Source organism: Myotis daubentonii, chromosome 5, assembly GCF_963259705.1.
Source record: "Myotis daubentonii chromosome 5, mMyoDau2.1, whole genome shotgun sequence".
NCBI lineage: Eukaryota > Metazoa > Chordata > Mammalia > Chiroptera > Vespertilionidae > Myotis > Myotis daubentonii.
The window spans coordinates 15994582-16011694 of NC_081844.1; the positions used below are offsets into that span (position 1 = coordinate 15994582).

General features: G+C 46.1%; 2 protein-coding genes across 7 annotated transcripts in view; both read right to left on the reverse strand.

Annotated features, from left to right (window-relative positions):
• The window catches only part of PPP3CC (protein phosphatase 3 catalytic subunit gamma), a 93931-nt gene extending 89382 nt beyond the window's left edge, over positions 1 to 4549 (reverse strand). Inside the window, exon 1 of one of the 5 annotated variants that reach the window (XM_059696015.1) lies at positions 4429 to 4549. Coding sequence is in view for 4 of the 5 variants with exons in the window: in XM_059696013.1 (XP_059551996.1) it covers positions 3485 to 3533 (49 nt within the window). In the remaining variant the exon portion in view is untranslated. Of the gene's footprint in view, positions 1 to 3484; positions 3907 to 4428 lie in introns of those variants that run through there. The other 4 variants (XM_059696013.1, XM_059696010.1, XM_059696014.1 and 1 more) reach the window with 4 other exon arrangements.
• Positions 4550 to 13019: 8470 nt separating this feature from the next.
• SLC39A14 (solute carrier family 39 member 14) overlaps positions 13020 to 17113 on the reverse strand; it is a 49370-nt gene continuing 45276 nt past the window's right edge. For both annotated transcript variants that reach the window (XM_059696017.1, XM_059696016.1), the window contains exon 9: positions 13020 to 16036. In XM_059696017.1, the coding sequence (XP_059552000.1) occupies positions 15890 to 16036 (147 nt within the window). In that variant the 3' untranslated portion in view covers positions 13020 to 15889. The remainder of the gene's footprint in view (positions 16037 to 17113) is intronic.

Consider the following 17113-nt stretch of genomic DNA (forward strand, 5'->3'; position numbering starts at 1 on the left):
AGACTAATCAAGCTGGGGGCAAGATTCTACACAGAAGTAATGCGTACAGCCCCTTCACATACATAAAACAACATGACATTCTAGGGAAATACAAGTATTAATACAGTAGGTTTGGGAAAGGGGGTATGAAAATGAAGAAGAGAAAGTAATACAGCAGTCCCCCTTCACCCATGGTTTCACTTTCCTTGGTTTCAGTTACCTGTGGTCAACCATAGTTCAAAAACATTCAATGAAAAATTCCAGAAAATAACAATTCGTAAGTTTTAAATTATGCGCCATTCTGAGCAGCATGATGAAATCTTGCGCTATCCCACTCAGTCCCACCCAGGGGATGTGAATCTGCCTTTTGTTCAGCATCTCCACACAGCAGACATTCCCCATCCACTTGTCACTTAGCAGCCATCTTGGTTATAAAGCCACTGTGTTCAACTAACCCTTGCTTTACTTAATAATGACTCCAAAGTGCAAGAGTGGATACTGGCAATTCAGATATGCTAAAGAGAAGCCATAAGTGCGTCCTGTAAGTGAAAAGGTGAAATTCTCCACCTAATAAAGAAAAATCAGATGTTGAGGTTGCTAAGATCTATAGTAAGAACAAATCTCCTATCCATGAAACTGTGAAAGAAAAAGAAGTTCATGCTAGTTTTACTGTAGCACCTCAAACTCAAAATTATGGCCACAGTGCATGGTAAGTGCTTAGTTTAGATGGAAAAGGCATGAAATTTGTGGTGGAAGAGTTGAACAGAAAATATGTTTCAAATGACAGCATCGTGTTGCACCAGAAAGTATGGTGCCCACACGAAGGCTTCAGCAAGAGATCCCCTGAAACAAGTGGCACAAAGTCGTTTACTGCAAGTAAGGATGGTTAGTTACACAGATTCAAGAACAGGTTTGGACAGCAGTAAAACTAGGTTTTCTGACCACCAGTCCAGTCCTTCATTGTAGTTAAGTTGTTATTTAAAGGACCCATACAAATCACTCCCTCCTACCCAATCTTCTCTAAAATTTGCTCAAACAAAACAATTAAGTAGACTTTAAAGTTAACAGGAAATGACAGAACCAAAAACAACTGGGGTGTGGTCTCACCTCAGAGAAAGATTTCTAGCTGTGAATAAACGCAGACAACCCCACCAGACAAGACAACAGTCAGATCAGGATTTAGTGACCTGCGTAACACAATGGGCCTATATATGAACTCCGTACTGTCTTAGAACAAGAGTACTTCAAACTCTGGAAAACACAGAAAAAAGGCAACGTAAGTCCCCAAGAAGCCACAGTTCTGTGATCAAGTTTTTATGCTGAAGTTTTTATAGACAAGTTAAATCCACACATTGTAAGGGCCTGAAATAATTTGTTTCATTTATTTCAGAGTAATCTTATAAAGTATACAACATGTGGTAATTTATAATTTCACCAAAAAACAAATTTGAATCATACAGACTATGAGGGTGTTCACTTAACTGTGAGCCTGCCTAGCCAGCACCTGCTTTTTAAAAAAATATATATTTTTATTGATTTCAGAGAGGAAGGGAGAGGGAGAGAGAGATAGAAACATCAATGAGAGAGGATCACTGATCAGCTGCCTCCTGCACGCCCCCTACTGGGGATCGAGCCGGCAACCTGAGCATGTGCCGTTGACCCCAATCAAACCCGGGACCTTCCAGTCTGCAGTCCAACGCTCTGTCCACTGACCCAAACCAGCTAGGGTGCACCTGCATTTTAACAGCATTTTATTTTACTTCACTTCTATATTTAAGGGTCTGAACGGTTCATTTAAAATTTCCTTTATGACTTATGTCATGTCACATCCCATTTATTCTGACTTGCTACACAATTCCGATTTATCTGGTTTCCCACCTACTTCAGTTTAGAAGTGGCAGATTAGAAGGGCATATTTTGACAGAACAGTACTGGACTAGATGAACGAAAAACAGACAAAAGCACTAAACTGGTCGAGCAGTGAGGAGTCATTTTAGTACAGGAGGAAACTGCCAACACCCTTATACAGCAGAATGCACCGGCCATATTAACAGCACAGGACAGAAATTCATGTACATAACGATGACCTTGATTTATCAAAAAGGGCTATCTTTAGTATATTCTGATTTTAAGAGACAGTTATATACTCTTTATGGGTTACCTGTTATAAAAGCTGACATCAAAATGGCCAAAATAATTTAGCAGCTAAAGGACTGTCGGTTATATGAACAATTCATTTAAATCCCTAATGATACCAGACAAATGCTGAGTAAATAATCTCAAAAATACCATTATATTTACTAAATGTTATACAGTGTAGATAATAACATCTGTGATCAACATCTACAATGCAGACCTTTTAGGAGGGAAAACTAAGTTAGACACGAAACTTACATAGTGTAGACAATATTTATGATGCTTAATGTTTTTAGACGGAAAATACCTAGTTCAACTCTAAAATCCTGCCCCATTCACTGACCATTCCATAGGCTTTTCCACCTTAAAAAAAAAATGTATTGTCTTTAATCTTGGTTTGCTCTCTCCTTCTAATTACCCAAAAGAAAAAATATAAGTATTTTTAACAGTGTTCCCCATGGACAGCTAACCCCTTCATCCAGAGGCCACTAACACAGCTGGTCTAGGTATAGTCCCTTCTTACAAAACAGGGTTCTCAAACGGATTGTCAAAACCCAGAGAGAAGAGTTGCGCCTAAGTCCCGCGGGCGGCCGAACAAAGGAAGCACACACACTGGTGCGCTTAAGCCGGCATCCTCAGGTTAGGGCAGAACCGACTGCAGCCTGCAGCCCTGCAAGGACCAGCAGGGCGCCCCTCGGTTCCTGGTGGCGATCTGAATCAGAGAGCATCGTTCTCCCTCTCTCTATGGCCAGAAGCAAAAGAAAACACCAACATCATGTCGAGAGAGCTGTAAACCCCTCCAAACACCATACAATGGCTTTATTTGTCTTTATTTCACTACACCGTTTCTTTTCCCAGCAGCAGGGACTCGTGGTGATCCGGACAAAGTGGGCAAAAGGTACCAGGTCTGCGTCCTAACACGGGGGGAAGGGGCGAGCTGCTTGCTCCCCAAGAAGGGGGGCGGCCGAGAAAGGCCTGACCTGGAAGATCTACGGAACCCCCTCCCCACATCACCCTGCACGGCTTCCCCGCATCACAGACTAAAAAGGAGGAAGAGTTCCTTTTTTAAAAGATGGGACCCAGGCCCTTTGGGTTGACGGGAGAAGACATCCCCACCCCACCTGGCAGTCCCGCTAGCTCCGCGTCTAGGTGCAGCCGAAAACGCCCGGCGGCCCCAGCGGGCAGTCCCGTGGGGATACCGGCCTCCCGCCCCACACCCCCTCCCTGTCTCCCTCCCGGACAGCGCAGGCAGGGCCGCCGCCGCCCTCCCGCTCCCCCTCCGCCGCGCCCTCCCTCCGACCCCGAACCGCCGCCCGGCCCCGGGCCCTTTCCCAGCGGGTCTCTGAGGGAGGCCCAGCCCGCCAGGCACCTTGGATGACGCGCTCGGTGGTGGAGAGGCGGAAGTTCCCCCCGGCCATGGTCCCCTCGGCCTCCGCCCGGCGCCGGGAGCCCACCGGCGTGCGCCTCCGCCCGCGTCCCGGGGTCTCGGCTCCAGGCGCCGGTCAGCCCGCCGCGCCGCGGCCCAGGCACCAGAAGGAAGCGGCCGCGGCCAGTCAGCCTCGCACCCCGCCGACAGGACGCCGGCCCACTGGCCGCTCCTTCCTGAGGAGCTAGCCGAGTCGCGAGCGCCGGCGACCGCGGTTTAGACAGGCAGCCCGGCCCGCGTGTGCGCACGCGCGCTCCCGCTGTCGCTCTCCAACTTCCCGGCGGCCCGCGCGCGCCGCCGCGCCGAGCCCGGTGCGCGGCCCGCTCGGTGGGCGCTGCTCCTCGCCGCGGGCCGCGCTGCCGCTCGGGGCCCCGCTGTCCCCCGAGGCCGGCGGCCTGCGCACGGACGCTTCCTTCCTCTCCGGCTTCCGACCGCGGTTTCCCTCCTCCGCCCGCGTCCCCTGGCTGACTCCTCCGCGGCCGGCAGCTCCGCACCCTTGCCCGAGGTCCTGCTCGGAAAGGCCGGGCCGCGCAGCGGCCACCTTGTGACCCGGCCGGAGCGAACGTGGAGCCGCGAATTCCCGTCGCCCTGGGTCCCCTTGCGGGGGGCCCTTTCTTCTGGGTGCGCTGCCCGCTCGGCTGTAGGCGTCCCGGACTCGTCCCCGCTCCCCCCGGCTTGTCCTTCCCCTTCACCAAGCCCCCGAGGCCCCGGTTTAACTTCTCGCGTTGTTGAGGGCAGTTAGTACAACAGGGAGGACGCCGCCTCCCTCCCGGCTCCAGTGGGGGGCGCGGGGGAGACTTCCCTCCGGGGTGGACGCGACCTTCGCCTCGGCCCGGTTCCGAGAGCAGAGCGGGGGCGGCCGCCCGGGCCCCGGGGACGGGACTCACCTCCTTCCGCGCCGGCGGCTGGCGCGGTGTCTGCCGGCCCCGCTCTTGTTCACTGAGCAACCCGAGGGGCCAGCCTCTCAGAGAGCCTTAATCCGGCTCCTCGCTAGGTTAAAACGGACCCTTTCTTTCCTTAAACTGTAAGCCTAGGGTAGACACTGTCTGTCTTGGACTGTCCTCCCTCCCCGGGTACAGTGCCGGGCCAAGTCAGCTGTGTTTTGATTTTAGCAGTAATAATGGAACAGTGAAACTGAGATCCAAGGGTGTATATGCAAATTATAGGCAAACCAGATTACAGGCTAACGGTCCCTACGGTGGCCAGTAAGACGTCATAGGTGCTATGAGCCTTTGAATTGCATGAAAATGTAAATATTCGGTACCTTAAGGGCACTAGCCACGTGCTCAATAATCACCTGTGGCTGGCAACATGGTAAAATAGGACATTGCCATCGTAGCAGGACGGTCTTCAGGACAGCTCCGAGACTATAGGGGTAAGCCCAAGCCTGCATTACTATAGACTTCCGTATCGGGGAGGGACACCCTGGAACCGGACCCTGAGTTATGCCTTGGAGTTTCGACCGAAGGCCCTTCATGAGGCCCCTGGCAAGGCAGGGGCACTTGAGGAACTGAATAGAATTTGGTTCTCTTCTCTTTTCTTTTCTTTTTTTTTTGGTTCTCTTTTCTTGACTTCAGGTTTCCAACCAAGAGAATTATTCAGCTATCCTGAGGAAGTTCTTCATTTAAGAAGCAACCAGAGCTCCACACCTTCATCAAACAGCAGGTCTCTAAAGATCAAAAATAAGCAGCATGATAGATGCTAAGATTCATCTGGAAGAACATAAACAGGATAGGTTTGGCTACAAACAAAAAGGTTTAAAAAGCATTGCAACCAGTGTGTTCATCAAATTGGTGAGCCTGATTCTCTTTCCTTTTACTTCCTGCAATGGTCAGAATTGACTAAATATTTGAAATCACCTAGATTCACGTTTATTTGGCATTTCTATTAATTTCTTCAAATCTAGCATCTAATAGGGCTTGTGAGACTTCGTATATTTCCTTATGAAACTCCCTAAGCACTTCAGAAACCTTAATTAATGACCAGCTCTTCTGAGAAATAATTATGAATCCTTTTAATTTAACAAAAGCACAGGGAATCCTAGTTTCTACGAGGCTTCAGTTTCTATTTTTACGAAGCCATTAAATGCTAAACTTCTGTTTCAAATATAAGCAAGAGAACTGTAGAATATTTTTTAAACTAGAGTAAAATGAGCATTTCTAAAGTAGCTACACAGAACAAAAGATATTTTATAGTATATAATCTCTAATTTTATATGAAAAGCACTACATAAAATGTTTTTATTAGTAACACATATTGTATGGACATCATACAATATATTTTACTCATATGTTCCCATGAGTGCCTTTACTTTTGATTAAATTACCTTGGCATGGACCCCATCCCCTGTAGTCTTTTTTTTTTCCTTTTCAAAATAATTGACTTTAGTGGAGAGAAGGGAGAGGGAGGTGGTTGTAGCCAGGTCAACACCATTCTTTACAGAAGACAAAGGTGTCAATTGAAAGGTCTCACTTGACTCACCATCTTAATTCACTATTCCAGTGGCTTGTATGATGAAATGGAACAATAGGATATATTGGGTAGATGGAGAGTTAAGGATGGGCATGGACGGGGCCCACAGAAATATGCTGTTTAAGGATATTTAGATAGCTACATGAAGCATACATCCCCAATCTTTAGGATCTGGGAACCTCACTGTACCCCCGACAGTCTTAAGATCTTAAAAAAAAATGAACAAATCCAGATTTAAAATATATATATATATATTTGTTGTAATTGGAAAAACATGGCCCAAAGCAACATTCTACCAATAATAGCTTGATATCAAATTAACACTCTCTTTAGACACTTGTAAGGAAAAAATGCTAATAAAAGTTCTGCTGACTGATATATATATATATCTATAGGTCATTTAGGGGATAGTGCATAAACTTCTTAACGGTGTGCTATCCCTTCCTTGAACTTCCTGGGAAACCCCACCGTTATAGGAACTGTGACAAAGATTGGGGAGCCCCAAAGCTGCCACCACTCCCTGTTACTTTTGTCCACATTATTACGAAGCAGGAGAAAATGGTGGCAGTCGTTCCTGGCTCCATAATACAGGACAGTCTAGGAGAAGAGAATTTAATAGCTCTCTCATTCCAGCATTCCCCAGGCAAGATGCCACAGGTAAAGGCACTAGCATTCATCAAGCTACTTGGGCCAAAAATGTAGTGGGGGCAAGTGGGAGAAGGTTCTTTTCCTCACATATCATATCCTGTCAACTGACTCCCCCTACAGTCCATTTTCCATCCAACAGAGCTTTCTGATTTGTCATTCCTCAGCTGCAAACCCTCAAATGTCTCAAGACGCCTGTCTATTTCTTTGACCTCAGCTCAGATCTCTTCCCCTATAGCCCGTACAGCTCAGGTATAGTGCCTGGTCTGTACCCTGTATACTGTAATTTATATACACTGGCCTCACACAGACCAAGCGTATTTCTGTCCCAGAGCTCTTGCACTTGCTGTCACTTTTGCTTGGAACATTCTTCTCCTAGATCTTCCCAAAGCTCCCTCATTACTTATAGCTCAGCTCAAACGCCTTCTCCCGAGAGAAGCCTTCCCTATCCACCTACAGCACTCCCACCACTCTCTACCCCATTACTCTAAGTAATGTATCTGTGGCACTTTTTTCTTTGTGTCTATCCTCACTCCTTAAGGGGCGAACCTTTGATTCACCAGCGTTGTGCTGTACCTGTCACAAAGTTGAAAATTTATTGAATGAATATCATCATACTCTTGTCTCCACCAGAGGTTCTTAACCTATGGTGCAAAGGTTTCAAATCATTTCCTCCCCACCCTGCTCACAGCTGTAAATGAAATTAAGGTTTTGAGAATATTTAGAAATGCTTTGGGGTGTGTCTGAGAAATGTGTGGGAAAGCATATATTTTCCAGATTCTCAAAGGAATCCAAACAAAAATATTAATTACCACTGGTATAGAATTTTAATTTATAAAGCACTTATACATGTAATTCTTATTACACTTATAGAGATAGGTAGTATAGAAGTGATTATTTCTACCTCATAAATAAGGACACTGAGGTGCAGAGAGGTTAAACATATTATCAGACTTCACACAGCCAGTCAATGGTGGAATTGCCACAAATGCATTCTTTTGGACTCAAGATCCCGTGCTGTTTCACCTACAACCCTGGGCTAGTAAGTTTGCATTCTTTCATTCTTTTCTTTTTTTTGTTGATCCTTGCCCAAGGATAACTTTTCCATTGATTATTAGAGAGTGGAAGGAAGGGGGAGAGAGAAAGAGAAACATCGATGTGAGAAGGGCACATCGATCAGGTGCCTCTTACACGTGCCCCAACCTGGGTGTGGGTTCAGTCTGTAATTCAGGTATGTGCCTTTGATTGGCATGCGAACCCACAATCCTTTGGTGCAAGGGCCAATGCTCTACCACTAAGCCACACCAACGAGGGCTGCATTCATTCTTACTTTCAAAGGTACCAAACTTAAACTTTTCTAAGAACTTCCTTATTTAAACTTGCTTATTAAGACTGCCTTAACATTTCCAATGGGGAAAAAATATCAGCTAAATCAAGGCAGTTTTCAAGCAAAAACATTTTTAAGTACTTTTTATTGATTTTTTTTTTTAGAGAGAGAGGAAGAGAGAGGGAGAGAGGGTATATGTATATGTGTGAAAGAGAGACAGACAGACAGACATCATGAGAAACATTGATTGGCTGCCTCCTGCACACTCCCCACTGGGATAGAGTCTGCAACCGGGAATCAAACCAGCGACCTTGCTGTGCATGGGATGATACTCAACCAACTGAGCCACACTGGCCAGTGCATGCAAAATTTTAATGTATAAATCAAGGAATGCAAAAGAGTTTTCTATGAGGCTAAGTAGAGTATAACTAGGAAAATAGATTTGCACGAATAAATATAGCACACCCTAAATCTGAATGAAAACAATGTTGAGATCTCTACTGTTTAGATTTTATCTACCCTTTTATTTAGGATACATAATTGAACCATCTAAACTGAAAAAGCAATTTAATTTTTTAAAATCAGTTTTTCCAGAAAAGAAAAATCTAGACTTAATTTCTCTTCTGCTCATTGATTTTCAAAAGAAAGGGGTGGGGAGAACTTCATTTTAAAAACTACTACAAAATGTTTAAAGTGTGTGAATTTGGTAGCATGAGATAATTATTTTTGAGGGCCATGTCGATAGAATACAACCAAACACTGGCCTCAAATGAGCTTGTTTTATTAACCTCAAGATGTTATAGAAAGTATGCCATTCTGGGAGGATACAGATCAAAGAGACTTTTCCCTTCCTTACTAGCATCTATAATTAAAGACCTAATCCTTTATCTTAAGGGGAAAAGGTCTCCTTTACTGAATTAGTTGCTTTCCTTCCCCTTAAAATCCACAAGGTTAACACGTTTTGTAAAAAAAAAAAAAATTCATCTAACGGACTTGGGTGTCATTCTTAAATTTTAATGCATTTAAAAATAGCTAAGCAGCGTGCTTGCGGGCATTCAGAGTCCTACTACCCCGAGTACACTCTCTCCTGCACCAGGTGGCAATATGTAGGCCCAGCTCCAAGTACAGTGTAGGCGGCAAACAGGATAACCTTGAAGACCTTGGCAGTTGTGGGAGGAAGGTGGATGAATTCACCAATTCCCAGGTGGGCCTTCAGCCAGCAGCAGCCGCGTAGTGATAGTAGACAGCAACAACCAATGTAACCAGTTTTATCCAATGGGGGCCAGTCCAAGTTCCACTTCGGGGCCCGAGGGCACTCACCTGGGCAGCTTCAGCGCTCACAGGTGTGGCAGGGGGCACCAGTGGAGACATCACTGTGGCAGACAATACCTTCGGGTCAGCATCCTTTCCCCTGATGGCAAGTTCAAGACCAAGATTAGAACGGAAAGCCTCCTGGGCCCCAAAGGAGTGAACCTAGATCTGGATGGACATATTGTGGTTGACAAGTCAACGTGTCTTCACCTTCCAGCCCAATGACAGGCTGGCTGGCCATCTTGGGGGATTTGGAGCCACTGATGGCTGGGCCTCATTTTGTGGTTGTGAATGACAAGAATGAGATTGTAGTGACTGGTTTTCATAATCACTCATTGGAGATGGACAGTGCCAGTAGTTCCTCTTCAAGTCTGGTTTCCATGGCGAGGGCAGTGGGCAGTTGTGGCCTCCAATGGGAACATCCTGAAGCTTACCTGGTCAACAGCCACATCTAGGTATCCAGGAGCTCTGGCTCCTTCCTGTCCTATATCAACACATCTGCAGAGCCATAGGGCCTGGCACTGACGTCAGACGGCCACATGATGGTTGCCAATGCCGGGAACTTCTTTAAGACCTATGCTATCTCCAGTAGCTGCACAGGGGCCCTGCCTCGCTCATATGGGACAGACCTAGGGTGATTGACCAGAGGGTGTGGCCAGGAGGTGAGCCAGACCTGGCATCACTAAATGTGGGCTGTGGACATTGGTGCACCAGTGCCTTCCTCTTCAGCATCTCCCAAACCCAGGGTTGCAACTTATTTTATTCTTGCTTTGGTGACTGGGTGGTCCTGGACTGTGGTCCCCAGGATGTGTACAGAGCTCCCCATTACACACCTCCTGTCCCCTCAGTCTGCTCCCCACATCCAAGCCTGGAGCCAGGACAGCCTCTTACTCCAGGGCAAAAGCCCCTCTGATTGTCTCCCTACCACTCCATATACATCTACAGACTGGAATACCCCACCTCCCAAGTGAAGTAAATGTGTTCACACAATAAAAGAACCAAATGCAGGATAATGTGTATTTTAAGAGTGCATTTCACATTTAGAATTACTTCATCAAAAGATTTGTCAGGTGCCTCCACTAGGAATTTCCTGATGGCTTTCTATTACATGTGTATTTGTAAAGAAAACTATATGGATTATTGCCTAAGTTTATTCTTAGGCAACCTCCATGTTCCAAAGATCTATAATCAAACCACAGACAAGAGGGGAGGGGGGAATCCAGAGCCTAGTGGAAGAACTACTTCTTGGCTTATTATTGCCAGAGTGAGAACACTTTGAGTTATTCCTAAACTGTAATTGACGCTAGCATCTCAGAATCCCACCCACTGCCAGGGTCAAAGATTGCTGTAATACAGGAAGGGTAGTCTGCCAACTCCCTTCATTTAAAATAAACCCTGAATAGACATCTGGCAAGTGGGGTTGTGATATTGGAAAGAAGAATGGTTTTTGGCTAGCAGCTCTAAACATTTAGCTAAGGGCTGATAAGGACCTATGGATCTTTTCCAATCACCATTTTTTTTTCCCTACTTTAAATGGAAGGTAATTCATTTTATTCTAGGATGAAAGGAATTTGCTTCTGCTGGGATTTGGACTTAACCTTCTTCAGAAGTCTAGGTATTTCATACTAGATCACTGAGAGTACAAACATCTTTAAGATAGATGGGCATTTGTTTTCCCACAAATCAAAAGCCCTGTATCCACATTTGGTGCCCTTATTATTTCTTTTTAAAATATATTTTATTGATTTTAGAGAGAGGAAGGGAAAAGGATAGAGATAGAAACATCCAGCAGCTGCCTCCTGCATGCCCCCTATTAGGGATTGAGCCCACAACTGGGGCATGTGCCCTGACCGGAATCCAACCATGACCTCCAGGTTCATGGGCCACCGCTCAACCACTGAGGCACACTGGCTGGGCTCTTTGTTTAATTTCTTGAAATGGATTTTGCTCAAATCAGATCTAACATCACTGAATAGTAAAGAGCACGCAGAAGCAACACAATGGGTATTCACCTTCCACAAAAAAGGTCCTAAATGGCTTAGCTGGTTAAGAGTATTATAAGGCCATGGCTAAGATCAGTCTTAAACTTCTTAATGACCTGTTTATTTTGCGTAGCTCTGTTCCACAATCACCTCTCAAACCCATTTCTAAGTAAAGGAGGCCCAGGTAACAAGGCACAGGCAGAACCAATACCAGCGACAGGAAAACACAACAGAAACTGCTGCCAGTGGGAAAGGAGCCCATGCTCGCAAACACAGAGCTTACAGGCCCTTCACTTGGTCTTTTCATTCATTCTGGGTGGCAGGTGCTGACATCACAGCAAGAAACCAGATACAGCTTCACCCAGAAGGAACTTGGTGTGTAAGTCCAGTATTAGGTGGACTTAGCCTCGGAAGGCTCTCTACAGGTGGCACAAGCCAAAGTACAGAGTGAATGTCATTTTGAACAGCAGACTATAGTCTACTATAGTAGCTACTAGTGCAATTTACCAGTGAAAGACCAATGTGAACCACTTAATCTATTACTCCAGTTTGAAAAGTGGAAGGACTGCCCTGGCCAGTGTGGGTCTGTTGGTTGGGCGTCATCCCATGCATCAAAAGGTTGCTGGTCAGGGTATATGCCAGGGTCTTGGGTTCGATCCCTGGTAGGGGGCATGCAGGAGGCAGCTAATCTATGTTCTGCTCTCACGTCGATGTTTCTTTCTCCCTTCCTCTCAGTGAAAAATCAGTAAAAATATTTTTTAAAAAGTGAAAGGACTCAGCAACAATAAGCATTGGGGAACCTCTACCATAGCATTAAGATCGCATCAATTCTTTTACTGCTCATTTTTAGTGTCAAACAAATTCCTGGTCCTGTGACTAAAGATAAATAAGAAAAGGTTTATAACTTAAGTGTTATGACAGGACTTATCCCTGTAAGATATAAAGGAAATGTGGTTTACATGAACCAAATTACTACTCAAGTTTTAAATTGTGGATTTATAACAAGAGAAAAGTGAAATGAAAAGCTCTTTAGGAAACACCACAGTTCTATCATGCAACATCAGTGATGTCACAGGCCCATAAAAGATAAATTAATCATTTAAAATGAGCATGGCCCTAGCTGGCTTGGCTCAGTGGATAGAGCGTCAGCCTGCAGACTAAAGGGTTCCAGGTTTGATTCCAGCCAAGAGTACATGCCTGGGTTGCGGGCTCGATCCCCAGTAGGGGGCGTGCAGGAAGCAGCCGATCAATGATTCTCTCTCTCCATTGATGTTTCTATCTCTCTTTCCTTTTCCCTTCCTCTCTGAAATCAATAAAGAAATATATTTTAAAAAATAAGAAGATAAAATAAAATGAGCATGTTATATTTACGATTCCTGCCCTGACCGGTTTGGCTCAGTGGATAGAGCGTCGGCCTGCAGACTCAAGGGTCCCAGGTTCGATTCCGGTCAAGGGCATGTACCTTGGTTGCGGGCACATCCCCAGTGGGGAGTGTGCAGGGGGCAACTGATTGATGTTTCTCTCTCATCGATGTTTCTAACTCTCTATCCCTCTCCCTTCCTCTCTGTAAAAAATCAATAAAATATATATTTTAAAAAGATTCCTTCTAAAATCCCTTCTCCAAATGTAAGGTGGACCAATAAAACAAAGCTTTGAAGTCAAGTGAGACACCATCGCCACCTTGTGTTTAACAGCCTTCATTTCACCCACATTATTGCAAAAAAAATCACACGTAGAACAATTATAGAATATAGCTTTATTTATAGAATCTTACAAACAAAACATTTAAAATCCATAACTTAAGTTATTTTCTTTTCTAATTTATTGTCATAACTCCTGAGTTATTTTTAAAAATACTGTGATGGAACTGCAGAACTATAAAAGGAAATAGAAACAATAAAAACCTAATCTCTCTTGGAAAAATCAGACTTTTTGTTTTTAAGCAGATTTCCAGCATACTACCATGTGTTCGGAAGAAGACTTACTAAGAACAGGTCATATGATACCCAAACAGAGAAGCCTTTTTTAAAATCCAGGGTGAAGGACCAATGAAGGAAAGCCCCAAGTTGACACTAGACACAAAAGGCCTTTGGAGGCAAAGAAGAGAGGCAACCTGCCTGGCAGGGCGAGGGTGAGAAGCGGCAGGACCCCGGGTCCCAGTTCACTGCTCCTGCAGGACACAGACTTTCCTTGCTATTGTTAATAGGAGCTGGTCCATCCAGGTATAGAAGTAGATGATGTGAATGCCAGGGGGGCAAAAGTCCTCAAAATTCACTACCCCTCAGACTTCTAATATATACAAACGCTTTCAAAACAGCAAATTCAACAAAAGTTCAAAAGAAGTCGCCACATTTTCAACTCATGAGGCAGGTCTGTTGCCAATAGCAACATACAATCAGTTGAACGATTTGAGTGTTTTCTCCCTTTCTAAGCTCCAACCAGGACTGGCCTCTGGACTAGTTACAGTTTAAAGAGAATTTCCCTTTGAGGCAGCTGTCTATGTAAGGAAGGTTCTTAATTCACATGTGCTCAGAAAGGGTAAGCACCTTACTACTTCAATTGTTAAAAAAAAAATTTGTTAAACACTCTATTTTTGAGCTCTTCTAAAACTAGGAACCCATTAACCCTAACTAATTTACTCCAAGAAGAATGGTATTCGTAAGGAATGATCTATAGGGAATGCTAAAACTGTAAATTTAATACATCAATGTGAATTAAGGAAAGCAAAATCTTTTAAAGTCTTAAAGTTTGAGTGCTATTTTCTGCTAGCTCCTGAAAGCAATCTGAGAAAACAACAACAGAAAAGACAAAGAATCAGTAACAATAACAATGTTAACATAAAGTTAGATTCCAACATTCAAGGAATTGGTTCTTTGGTAAAACTGGACCATAATCCTATCAGGAGACAGACCTGATATCTAACCTAGAATCCTGGTAAATGTTTTCCTTCTTCTTTAGCCCATTCTCAAGTCAATAGGCCGGAGAAGGAGGAAGAACTTCTAAAGTACCACCAGCAGTTTTCCTGCTCATGTTCTTTTCAAGAATATTCCTGGTTTGAGGGATGTTTTCAAAGAAGAAAAAAACAAAACAAAACAAGATAGAGGCTGCTTTTAATTCCTGTTCAGCGGGAAGTTTTTCTGGGTAGCAGAGAAAAACTCACAGGTGCTGGCAACGAACCAGCAGTTGTCAGTCATGCACACGAATCAGTTTGCGAACACCACCCCTGGGCTGCAACTGTGGGCGCCACACAGAAAGGCTTCTGGAGAGGCTGGCTCCCCAAAGTGGCTAAGGAATCTCACATTATCAATATGATAATAATAAATCAATTCACCTAGTGAACCTGGATTAGCTCCCCTTGAAGCCAGCGTTCTGAGAAGAGGGCTCCACAGTGCCAAGGCTCACAGACAAGTCTGTCAATCCATTTCTGAAGAGAGCTAGAGCAATGATATCGATACAGGATTCGCCCTTTCTTGTTTGGGGTGAGGACAGTGCCCGTTAAAACCCTTTCATAGCGGACTCAGCGGGCCCTCTGTTCTGCACACACCTGCAGAGCCCAACCGAAGTTCTGGACCTTGCATCTCACAGTTGTATGATTCGTACTCTTATTCGTAAAATTAGCAAATCCTAAACGGTGTCTGCACGGATTCCTCTTCTGGTACCGATCGAAGCTGCACTCTCATTCCGTAAGACATGTGGGCCAGGGGAGGGAAATCGGTGCAGCCTCCCCTCTAACACCAGCATCGAATGTGCTCAGAATGTGCTTCTAGGCAGGTAGCTACGATGGGAGTGGGGAAGAGGAGGTGGAAATCACAGCAAAACCTGTGGATTTGTTGCAGGCCTCCCTTCTCCGCCCTCTGTTCTTATTAGTGTTACTCTGAAAGAAGGGGAGGTCCAGGTACCTGAACCCACATGTTAGCTCTGCTGGACGGCCAGGAAACACCAGGTGCAGCCACAAAATCAGCATTCCAGTGGCACAAGCAACGGTCCGACAGGACACACACCATGCGTTCTCCTTCCCTCTCACTCAGGATGACCTCGCCTCCCTCCCGCCTTTCTCCTGTCCCAACGTTCTGTTCTCTCTGAGAGAAGAGGCAACTGAACTGATTGAAAATCAGGAACTCCTGTCTCCTGTACCTTTTCTGTAAAAAAATAGGACTCTATTCACTAAAAAAATGGGTCATCTTGAGGTCCAGGATACACAGATTCATAGGCCCTAAACCATAGACTCACTTCCTGATATTTCTAACCAGGTTATAACTGCTGCCTATATTTTTGCATTGGGGCAAAGGACCCCAAATCTCTCAGCACTGGTTCGGAGAGAAAGGGGCCAGGGTAACCAGAGGAAAAAATGAGGCTTGTCTGCTAAGCTGCATTTAGGTTCCAGAGTCACTCTGAGAAGGAGGGAGAAGAAAGGAGAGAGGTGCTACCGGGAGACTGTTACCAGGCAGCGTATTACTAGCAAAAAGCATTTTAAAAACAACTGACATTTCCGTGGAGAAATACAGTCCGTGTCACAGTTTCTAAAAGAACTGCCTCTCCTGAGGCGCCTCATGGATGCCGCGTCCGAGGGCTAAGGGGCCACCCGTCAGTTCCTCAGGTTCCTGCAGGGCCCTAGCCGATCTGGATCTGTCCTGAATACATGGTGAGAAGCAGCATGATGGAAAAGCCAGTCAAGAGACCCAGGTTCTGGATGACAAAGGGGACCAATATGCTGCCCTTCCTCTCATCCTCCAGGGCGACTTCATTCATCTCAGGGAACTGAGAAAGGAGAAAAAAACAAGAGAGCTGCAGTTCCGTTCCTAACTTTGTACATCCAAGAGAATTCATTGAAATGTCAATATTATATCTAATAACTGTTATCATACTTACTCTACTAATATTGTTAATATAGTAACAATTAGTATGTAACATGACTATTATAGTAGCTATTATTAGTATGGGGTGAAAATTATATAATATACTAGAGGCCCGGTGCACAAAAATTTGTGCACTCGGGGGGGAGGGGGGGTCCCTCAGCCCGGCCTGTGCCCTCTCGCAGTCTGGGACCCCTCGGGAGATAACGACCTGTTGGCTTAGGCCTGCTCCCGGGTGGCAGAGGGCAGGCCCAATCCCTAGGTGCAGCCCCTGGTTGGGCTCAGAGCAGGGCCAATTGGGGAGTTGGGGTGCTGCCCGCTGTCATGCACAAAGCAGGGCAGATCGGGAGGTTGCAATGCCACCCTCAGTCACGCTCAGGGTACGGCCGATTGGGGGGTTGGGGCACCGCCCCCTGTCATACTCAAGGCAGGGTCGATGGGGAGGTTGCGGTGCCACCCCCGTCACGCACAGAGCATGGCCAATCAGGGGGTTGGGGCGCTGCCCCCTGTCACGCACAGAGCAGGGCCCATCAGGGGGTTGGGGAGCTCCCCCCTGTCACACACAGAGCAGGGCCCATCAGGGGGTTGGGGAGCTCCCCCCTGTCACTCACAGAGTAGGGCCGATAGGGGAGTTGTGGCACCGTCCCCTGTCACACACAGAGCAGGGCGGATCAGCGGGTTGGGGCGCCGCCCTCTGTCACCCACAGAGCAGGGCTGATCAGGGGGTTGGGGTGCTGCCACTGTCACACTCAGGGCAGGGCCGATGGGGAGGTTATGGCTCTACCCCGTCACACACAGAGCAGGGCCCGTGGGGGGGGGGGATTGGGGTGCCGCACCCTGTCACACACAGAGCAGGGCCGATCAAGGGGTTTGGGCGCTGCCCCCTGTCACGCTGATCCCAGTGCTGGGAGGCCTCGCAGCTCCGCTGATCCCAGTGCCAGGAGGCCTCTCGGCTCCGCTGATCCCGGTGCTGGGAGGCATA